Here is an 11,215-nt window from a genome sequence, read left to right as displayed (position 1 = left end):
CTTGGGCGAAAATTAAAGTTTAGTAGATAATTTATTCTTTCAACAGCAAAAATAGAAAAGGATTAATTGATCAATTGACAGAAATATAGATAGCCCAGGAATCATTCAAATTATCTATACATAATGGGTTAGACTTTTCATTTTTAATGTTTACAGTTTTAAATTGACATTTTAAGTTTATCCAGGACAAAATGCTTGAAAATTTTTTTACAAAATTTAGTTTTATATATCATCTTAATCTCAAAAAAAAAATGCACCTAGTGGTGCACGATGCTTTGGTGCACAATTTTCTTATTCTTAGTAATACCCATGGAATGCCTTAAAATAGAAACAAAAATACTTTTTTGATAACTGTTGCTTGTGATCATGGAAGTAGATATTAGTAGGAAGGGGAAAGGGTCCAAGGACATATATTATTTTCTGTTCCACTCTGTAGACAGTACCGCAGGGTAATATCTACTTGAAATTTAAATAGTGCTGAAATTGAAGAAGTTAATTTATTTGAACAAGAATCTGGAATAAAGGGTAGCTAAGAGTTATCAGCCACTTTTCAGATAACCAATAGAGTTCTAATACCCTTTACAAATCATTTTATTGAATCACAAGTGAGATATCTCTTTTATTTAACATTATGACTGTATATTTTTGCAGGACTAAAATTGAAACACAGATTTGCATGTTCTAGGAAAGAATTCAACACTGATACAAAATCAAATAATTTTTTGAGTCTATTTTAAAATTATATGTGAACAAGTGTCAGAGAAATCTGCATTTCTGTAGTTACAAATTACAAAATATGGATTTAAACTTATATTGACCTAAAATCCTTCCTTATACTAAATTTTTCTACGGTGTTTCTCATTGGTCTAATGTTTATTACTCTAATCATAAGAAAGTTACAAATGGCAAGTGGCCATGTCCCTGGATACTTCTCTTTCGAGTTGTACAAAGTACAATGAGCATAATGAGAAAAGGGACCAATAAGAACTCTGCCCTGATAACCAGGTACTCCTGCTGGGAAATGATATTATCTCTGAACCCCCATCACTAGTTATGACACTGGATACAAACATAAGCTAAGCTATGTCTACCCTCAAGAGTTCATCCAATGTGGGAAGAAGTCCTGCAGCAAAGAGAACAATTTCCTGGCTTTCTAATGAATTTTCTAAATATCTTGTTTTTAAGATGCATATTCCTATTTAAGTCAAGGAATATGAGATTTGTAGAAAATATTGATTTTCTTTTTATATATTAAAATAAATTTCTGATAAACTTCTCAAATACAGATGATGTTAGTTCACCCATAGTACTCCTAGAGTAGAAGAGGCCTGTCTTATTGATGACTATAACCTAAATCATTATTGTTAACTGTAGCCCTCTCAAAACAGTTAATAGCAAGACATCATGAGTTCTGAGAGAAGATAGGGATGGAAAAAATCAAGGTGAGCAGTAAATAATTTTGCCTTGCCCAAATCCCTACAGATTACTTACATGTTACTGTTTTCTGTGGCAATTCCCTGTAATGTGTAGGAAAACAGAGGAAATAATGTTCAGAGACATTGGAGTACTATATGGATCTCCTGTGGATACATGCAAATAAAATGGGTGTGAGGAAAGAGGAAATGATGCTTTCTCATGAACAAAGAAAAACAGTTGTGTCATTTGTGTATCCTGCTGTGTTGTTTGTATGTCTTACTGTATGTTCACTAAACCCCAGGTTAGGAAGCAGTAACTCCAGTTCATCCTCTGGAATCAAAGATAGGTTATTGGTTAATGTCCTTTTCTACTCCTTTTATTCCAGATGCAACCTGTGAAGCAAATGGCCATAAAAAGTAACTCTTCGGTGACTGAGTTCATTCTTATGGGATTAACAGATCAACCAGGTCTCCAGTTGCCCCTGTTCATCTTCTTCTTGTTAAACTACATAGCCACTGTGGTGGGAAACCTGAGCTTAATGAATCTCATTTGTCTGAATTCACATCTTCACACTCCCATGTACTTTTTCATCTTCAATCTCTCCTGCATTGATTTCTGTTATTCATTTGTTTGTACTCCAAAACTGCTGATGAGTTTTGTTTCAGAGAAGAACACCATCTCTTTTAAAGGATGCATGAGTCAGCTGTTTTTCTTCTGTTTTTTTGTGAACTCTGAGTGTTATGTGTTGACAGCCATGGCTTATGATCGTTATGTGGCCATCTGCCAGCCCCTCCAGTATACAACTATCATGTCCCCTAAGATATGTTGTCTGCTGATGTTTGGCTCTTACATGATGGGTTTTGCTGGGGCCGTAGTTCACACAGGGTTTATGATCAGGCTCAGCTTTTGTGATTCTAACATCATCAACCACTACATGTGTGACATCTTTCCTCTCCTTCAGCTCTCCTGCAGTAGCACCTATGTCAATGAGCTTGTGAGTTCTGCTGTAGTTGGAACAATTATCATTTTATCTAGTATCATTATTTTAGTCTCATATGCTATGATCCTTTTCAATATCATTCATATGTCATCAGGTAAGGGCTGGTCCAAGGCCTTGGGCACCTGTGGGTCTCACATTATAACTGTTAGCCTCTTTTATGGATCTGGGCTGCTTGCTTATGTCAAGCCAGCATCTGCTGAGTCTGTGGGCCAGGGAAAAATTTTCTCAGTGTTTTATACTCTTATGATCCCCATGATGAATCCTCTCATTTACAGCCTCAGAAACAAAGATGTCAAAGATGCTGTGAAGAAAACTATGAATAGAATCACAAGCTGAGTAACAGTGATGGTTCCTTAACCTTATGCAATGCTTTACCATATCCTGTCTTCTTTGTCTTTCTCAATTCATTTCTTCTGCTTTCTTCTCTTCTCCCTAGAGTCTGGAGAAGATTTCTAGTGGAATTCCTCAACCTGTCATTATTAGATATAACTCTGGTGTCTATTATTTTTCCAATTTGAACTGTTTTTAGTTTTATTATGACTCCAAAATATTGGACATTGCCTATATCAGATCAAGATCCTGTTCCTCAATTTTTCCATTCCTAAAGATAACAATACATAGGGATTTTTGTTGTGTGACTCCTTTTGATGTAAATTCATGGACTGTGTTCTTTATGTCCTACCTTTTTCTGTTCTTATTTCTAATAAAATTTTGGATTTCTTTGCTTGCTTCCTAGATAACAGAGATTTTTATTAACTAAATTAAATGAGATAAGAGAGAACAAAAATATAAATACAGTGTAGTATCTATATTTTCAAGATTATTTGATGTCCTTCAGAAAAAATTTCTTATTTTAGACTTGTAGTCTTTCATCTATAATGAAATTCTAAACTGTAGTTTAATTACATGTGATTATTAGTTCTCCAAGGTTGTAATCAACCTAGTCTTTTTAATCAACCCCCACAATATACAGAAAATCTGATATTTGGTTTTGAATAGAACTAAAATTGTTACTATCTTCTGATATATTGGTTGGTCTGTGATGGTTTTAAAAATGACATAATCATGTTTCTGCTTACAGATTAAGAATAGGATCATTATTGCCTCTGTGGTATATAAACTTAATCATGTAGTTTTGCATAAAAAAATCTATTTTCTTCCTCTAAAATCAAAACCACAGTTGAGTTTAAGGTTTTACAAATTACATAAATCTATGCTTTTGTTTGAATAAATTCTCAGAGACAAAAATAATATGTATATTTATATTACAATTTTTACATGTATCTGTTATCTGAATAAGGAAATATTTAGGAATTTTTAAGGCCACACAGATTATGGATCAGACTAGATTCACACCCATTGTACATTTAATGAAGAAATGCAAGGGCTTCTAATTGTGAGAAAAAGAGGCAAACTCTCTAAAATGTTGCTTCATAGTGACATCAGATGTTGGGATTCTGTCAGAAAGTAGTCACAGCCTTGATGCCAAGTATAGAGAAATAATGCAAAAATTTCAGATCCAATTTGAAAAATATACACATTTCTACAGAAACCTATCATTAAAAAGGTGCAGGCATGGGATAAAAGTAACAAACATTTCCATCCTTTTCATGATTAGGTTTAGTTTTCTAGGTTGTAATGAGTAGGTTGAGTAAATTTTTCTGATGAGTCGTATTCCCTTAGTTAAATATATATTTAAGGAACCTGCTATATGTCACACATGTTTTGTAGAGAAAAATGACTTGCTAGAACACAGAAACAATGATTGATTGTAGTATATAGCATTCAGGACCTGAATCAGTTCAGAACACATGGTCCTCCTTGTATATGAAAAGATTTTTTCTTGGTTCACAAGAATAAACTTCCAGTTAGCAAACCACCTACAGACTTAAGAAATGATTAAGCACAAGTCAAACCTAGTGAAACAATGAGTTTGTTGTGGTTGGTTACAGGGTCTAACAAGAATATGAGACCCTTAGTTATAACTGGATCACTGATTAGCCCTAGCTATCATGGCAATGTCTCACTATGTCCCAGCAGTGATAAGCTGTAGCCATCATGCTCAATGACTCACTAAGGTCCCATCACTTATAAGCCCTAGTCATCATGATCAATAACTAACTAAAGTCCCATCATTGATAATCTCTCAGTTCTACACAGAGTCTGCTTTTCTTCAGGGACCATTTACTGGTAATGCATTCTTGAGGCAGAGCTTTGCGAATATTGTGAGCTAACTGAATTTTAGCAGCCTTACCCTTCCCATCAGCGGAGACTGATTCAGTTCCAAGGCAATAGCATAAAAACAGCGGTTATTTCTTGCTTGGAGTAAGACAGATTTTTAAACTGAGATTCTTTAATTTATGTAGATCAAAATACTTGAAAAGTTCTAAAATATTTGTTTGAATATATAGGCTGAGAAATCATTATACTAGTTAATCTTTCAATTAATATGAATAAAACTGTTGGTACTAGAGTTATGCAATTTTTATTTATTATAACATTTATATGATTATCAAATGTGTTTAACATTGACTTCTCATGGATAGGCTATGCTTTTCTGGTTTTTTTTTTTTTTGCTTCATTCTTTGTGGCATGTGAATAATAGGATTTGTCCAGATGGTTTGAAATCTACTCATATAGAAATATAATAGTAGACATACAATGTTTCTTAAGGACACAGGGTCAGTTGTGTAAAACAGACCTAAAATTTACTTAACTACAAAATAAATATAGTTCAAACATAAACATAAGTTCAAGAAACAAAGGATTGTTTGACTATTCTTTTCTAGTCAGTAGCTTAACCTGGTGGAGAACAAATCAGAATACAGCCTGGCTCAGTTTGTAATGAAAATTGAGTTTATGGTTTTATGTGTATATATATATTCTATCTACACGTGTGTGGTGTTTATGAGAATGTGTGTACATATGCATGTGGATGCCTGAGTCTTTCTCCATCACTCCCACTGATTCACTGAGCTATGATCCTTCATTGATTGCAAAGCTTATAAATATAACTAGTCTAGATAGCCAGCTTGCTCCAAGAATTCTTTGTCTCTATGTTCTGAGTGCTGCAATTACAGGCAGAACAAGGTACCTACTTATGGATATTGTTATATAGATATTCAAGTTGATCTCCTGTCTTCAATCTTAGATATCAAGTGCTTTATTAATTGAGTTATCACCTTAGAATAGTAGGCATACTTTAGAAACTTATTGCTTTCATAAGTTTGATGTAAAAAATTAAATAATTTAGCATTTAAAATAAAATCATATTATATATATATATATATATATATATATATATATATATATATATATATATATATATTTGGTTTTTCGAGACAGGGTTTCTCTGTGGTTTTGGAGCCTGTCCTGAAACTAGCTCTTGTAGACCAGGCTGGTCTCGAACTCACAGAGATCCGCCTGCCTCTGCCTCCCGAGTGCTGGGATTAAAGGCGTGCGCCACCACCGCCCGAATAGTGTTTATTACTAAAATTGATACATACTACATATTATTTTTAAGTGTTTTATTAACTATATATTTTTCTCCACTCCCCTTCCATCTCGTCTACTCCCCTCCTGCTCTCTCCTATCATCTCCATGCTCCAAATTTACTCAAGAGATTTTGTTTTATCCTATATCCCAACTGCATATTATTTTTTAAAAATTAACATAGTAAGTCAATTATTGATAAAATAATAAAATGCTTATTTGGCAATTGCTGACTGCTTGTGGTGTGAAAGAGTTACAAATTTGTATAAAGTCCACACATATTTCTTATCCATTCTTGTATTACTGTTTCTTCACACATATATCTGTAATTTCTACATATATACTTTGGAAAACTATTTTTAAAACCTGGCATTAATTTATCAAAATTATATTAAATCATTTTGGGACAAAAGCTTAATTATTTTGAAGAGCAAAAATAGGTACTGTCAACATGCACAACAATATCTCTGCATTAAACTGTCAAAGAAAACATGAAGTTAGAAATTTCAGAAGTTTAACATATTGGTGCTCATGAAATGGTGTCCGTTTAACCACCTGGTTCACTGTATCACTCAAATGAATTTAAATGTTTATAGATTCTTCACTTGATGTGATCACAGCTTTGATTCATCTGTGAAACATTTGGGGTACAGTGGTCAAATTCTTTTTTTGTCATGAATAGACATCAGCAGAGAATTTCAAAACTCTCACATGTATCTCAGTTGATCCCAGGCCAGTTGGATATGATGGTTTAGGTGGAATTTCAAGCTAATTATCCTGGCTGATGGCAGCCTAGAAAGGGATCTGAGGGGGTCAAAACTAAGTGAGTCTGACTTACAAGAAAAGCATAACTCTGTTGGGAAGAAGAATGAAATAACATAACACTCCTTGCTTCAGTATAAAAGTTGAAGCAGAGTCCTTCCATAGCATGACAGCTATCTCTCTCTCTCTCTCTCTCTCTCTCTCTCTCTCTCTCTCTCTCTCTCTCTCTCTCTACACACACACACACACACACACACACACACACACACACACACACACTGTGTGCATGTACATGTAGGTATCTATCCTGCTTCTCTGTTTATTGTTACTTTTAAATATATTAGGATAAACAACCTGGTATTTAATAACAAGTTAGGTACTTTATCTCTGGTGAAGTCTCATTCTTTCACTGCCAAGATTTGTCAGGGTGTGGGGCATTGTGAGATAGCTCCCTTCCACATTAGCATGTCTATTTATGTGGTGTTTTCTTTGTTCAGTTCTTGTTTAGGCATACATGTTGTTGGACTATATAGGTGTCTTATTTCTAGAAGACATAATCTTCCAACAGATTTCTTGGTTTTCTTACTGCCTGTTCTTTCCTGATGTTCCCTGAGCCTTAGGTGCAGGAGTTGTTTTGTAGATTTATGAATTGTTTTCTGTAATCAATGGTTGTCTGCTTTTTGATCACTTTCAGTTTTTTGTAATGGTCTTAATTTGTTGCAAAGAAAACCTTCCTTGATGAGTTATAAAAGCTATTACTATTTATGGGTACAAGGATAAGTGACTATTGTTTGTTTCACTTCCTTGGCATGGCAATTCAAATAGAACTTTGTGTCACTCTGAAAGCTAATCCTTAGAGGTAGGTTTTTATATCAAATCCTGATCTATCATTCCATGAATTGTGTCTATAGTGTATGGGGTCTTCAGCAATATTTAATCTCAACTTCTTGTTAGAAACAAAGGGCTACAGCAATATCCTATGTAGATTTTTGAGTCTATTGGATACACTTGACCAACAATTCAAAATGGGTTTTCGCATGCCTTATACTGGCATTTTTGTTAGATAGTCTCTGGCTCTTAAGGGGAGCATTGTCAGCACAAATGGGATATCATATATGTATGTGCATACATACACTTAGGCTTAAATGTATTATGTGTAAGATATTTTTAATTGGAGGTTCCCTATGCCTAAAAAGACATATATTCCAATTTTCCAAAATTATTTTTATATCAATTCCCTGATTATATAAAATTTGAATATAACTAATAATTTTTAACAAATGATGAATATGAGACATTTTGAGCTTTCTTGTGTTTAATAGATTAAAAGGCTAGAAAATGAGTATATTCCATTTCCATAATTTCCTTCTTTATTGGAAATATTATTTCATTAGCTATAAAGCAAAGGATAACAAGCCTATAGTCCAAAACCCCAGGGAAGCTAAGTAACAGGGAGAACCCTAAGAGAAACATATATAGATCCCCCTGGGAAGGGGAAATAGACAAGATCTCCTGAGAAAATTGAGAGAATGGGGGTAGAGGGCAGAAGGGGAGGGGAAACAGAAAAGGGGGGCAGGGAGCAGAACTTGAAGAAATAGGATGAGCAAGATGAGGGAAGGACAGAGCCAGAGAGCAAGGAAAGTGATATCTTCATGGAGGGAGCCATTATGGTGATATTAAGAAACCTGGCACTAGAGAAATTCCCAAAATAAATAAGGATGACTCCAGCTAAGATCCTATGCAATAGTGCAGAGGGTGCCTAAACTGACCTTGGTCTGTAGTTAGATTGTTGACTATCCTAAATGTTATCATAGAACCTTCATTGAGCAACTGATGGAAGGAGGTATAGAGGTCCTTAGTGGAGCATGAGATTGAGCTTCTAAAGGCCAGTCAAAGAGTGGGAGGAGTGAGAATACGAGCAAAGTGGTCAAGACTATGTTGGGGATACTCACTGAAACAACTTAAGTGAGCTAATAGGAGCTTACATTGGCTTTACCCCACTCCAGCCTTACAGGAAGGGAACCAGCATAGGACCAAACTAGGTCCTCTGAATGTGGATGACAGTTGTATTGCTGGGGAAGATTGTGGGACCACTGGCAGTGAGACCAGGGTTTATCTGCACTGCTTGTACTGGATATTTGGATCCTATTCTCTTTGGAGGGATACCTTGATCAGTCTAGGTATAGTGGGGAGGGTGTTGGTCCTGCCTGGAAGCAATGTGCTAGACTTCGTTGTCTCCCCATGGAAAGGCTTACCCTCTCTGAGAATTGAATGGGAGGTGGAATGGGTGAAAATAGAGGCAGTGAGGGGAGGGAAGGGAGTGGGAACTGGGATTGGTATGTATAATTAACTCAAGAACAATGGCAATGGGTTTCTGATCCTACTGCACGCACTGGCTTTGTGGGAGCCTAGGCAGTTTGGATGCTCAACTTACTAGACCTGGATGGAGGTGGGGGTTCCTTGGACTTCCCACAGGACAGGGAACCCTGATTGCTTTTCGGGCTGGGGGGAGACTTAATTGGGGAAGGGGGAGAGAAATGGGAGGCGGTGGCGGGGAAGAGACAGAAATCTTTAATAAATAAATAAATTAAAAAAAAGAAAAAAGAAAAAAAATAAATAAAAAATAAAAAAATATATAAAAAAGAAAGAAAATGTTTTGAATGTCACCACAGCCTCACTAGGGCAAGCATCCTACAAGTGTCTGTCTACTTGAGGCTGATTTGTAGAATGCAGGGCTATAGAATTTGTTCCAAAGAAAAATCACATACAGATATCTTGCTGCCCTAAAGAACTTACAGAAGAACCTTTCGTTGGAGATGGAAAAAATGATTTTTTTTGTTTGCTGATAACTCTTGTTGGCAAATAATAAAATTACACAATTTTTCATGAATGTCACAAAAATACAAACTAAAAAACCTCCTTAAAATATTTTCTCATACAATATATATTTATTACAGGATCCTCTACCTCTACTCCTCCAAGTTTCTTTCCACCTACCCTTCTGTCTGGATCCACTCCCTTTCTGTCTCCCATTAGAGAAGAACAGTTTTTTAAACAATTACAACAAAACATAAAAAAATAAAATATAATAAGAAAAAACAAAAACCGTCACATCAAATTTGGATACAACTAACAAATGGAAAAGAACCCAAGAGAAGACACAAGACTCAGAAACCTCCCTCTTTCCCACACTCAGGTTTCCCATAAAAATGCTAAGTTTGCAGTCACATAACATTGTACAGAGTAGCTGGTGCAGTCCTGTGAAGGTCATATGCTAGTTGCCTCAGTCTCTTCAGATTTGCTTGGCTTATTGAGAGGGCCTTGTTCTCCTGGTATCCTCCATCCCCTCTGGAATTTATACCTTTCTCTGCTTCCTCTTCCATTAGATTCCCTAAACTCTGAAAAGAGGCATTTGATGATGATATCCCATTTAGAATTGAGTGTTCCAATGTTTCTTCCTTTCTTTGTTTAATGACTGACTGTGGGCATATTTGTTCCTGTCTGCTGAAGGAAAGAGTCTCTCTGACAGTAAACATGTTTTCTCTGGTTTCTTCGTGCCATCTCTCTTCTATCTTTACATGCTTCTCAGCACAAGATGGGTAGTGAAGAAAGTTTACTTAAGTAACCCTCAAACATATTCTCCTGATGATGGCCCTTAATTGTTTACATTATTTTTCTGTCTTTTTATTTCATCTTTAAAATGTCACTGAGGTCTGAGAAACGGCTTAGTAGTTAATATCATTTGCCATAAAAGTTAACAATCTGAGTTTGATCCCTGTGACCTGACCTACTTGGTAGAAAAAGACATCTCACTTCTTTTTGTTTATTTAGAGAATACTTTATTAGTTTTTGTAATCAAACCCACATAAATAAGACCTGGCATATTTAATACAGTGCATTATCTCTGTACAAATGGAAAAAAGTTCAACATTTTTAGAACAATATGGCTGTTAATTCCTGTACAATACCAACTCAACATGGTAAATTTGAATACCTTTTTTCCAAAGTTAACAGCACAGCTGAAGTTTCCAAAAAATAATAGCAATATGCCAATAATAGCAGTATGTTATGCATTAATAGCAGCAACAGCTTTTTAAGGCTCTGAATTCATTTGAACAAAATTGTAGAGACATCCAGCACACTCCATTAAAAAATAGTAGAAAACAAAATCCCTGGAAACAATACAGTTCTGTTACTATTATGGTACCTGGGACCATTTTTCTTTTAAATTAACTTTTCAATCATCATCTGGAAAGTAAACATTCTGGACGACATCATTAAAAACAGCCCTGATAAAGCACAGTCACTACTATGTATCTTAAAGCTATTTTACTTTCACAGAGGTGTGATACAGTACTATCCTACATCTACAATACTAGAAGATACGATTTAAAAGGTGTTATTTGAGACTTGATTCAACTTCTCCAGCAGAGGGCCTAAATGATGGTATGACAAAGATCTGTAAAGAAATACACTCTTAGGATTTTCTTTCTTTAGTGGCACAGTTCTAATGATTCATTTTTTCCATGAACGTCATCTAGACGC

General features: G+C 35.2%; 1 protein-coding gene across 1 annotated transcript; it reads left to right on the top strand.

The window, feature by feature from the left end:
• Nucleotides 1-1,795: 1,795 nt before the first annotated feature.
• LOC142847182 (olfactory receptor 8C8-like) lies at nt 1,796-2,752 on the top strand. Its single transcript, XM_075967908.1, has one exon. It carries the CDS (start codon nt 1,802-1,804, stop codon nt 2,750-2,752), a length of 951 nt encoding a protein of 316 aa, XP_075824023.1. The 5' UTR covers nt 1,796-1,801.
• The last annotated feature ends 8,463 nt before the right edge of the window (nt 2,753-11,215 follow it).

This window comes from Microtus pennsylvanicus, chromosome 3, assembly GCF_037038515.1.
Source record: "Microtus pennsylvanicus isolate mMicPen1 chromosome 3, mMicPen1.hap1, whole genome shotgun sequence".
NCBI classification, from domain to species: Eukaryota; Metazoa; Chordata; class Mammalia; order Rodentia; family Cricetidae; genus Microtus; species Microtus pennsylvanicus.
This window is presented reverse-complemented; position numbering and strand designations above follow the sequence as displayed.

Bases quoted from the DNA above. Each gene is read 5' to 3' on its own strand.
- LOC142847182 (XM_075967908.1), top strand. From the start codon at position 1,802: ATGCAACCTGTGAAGCAAATGGCCATAAAAAGTAACTCTTCGGTGACT.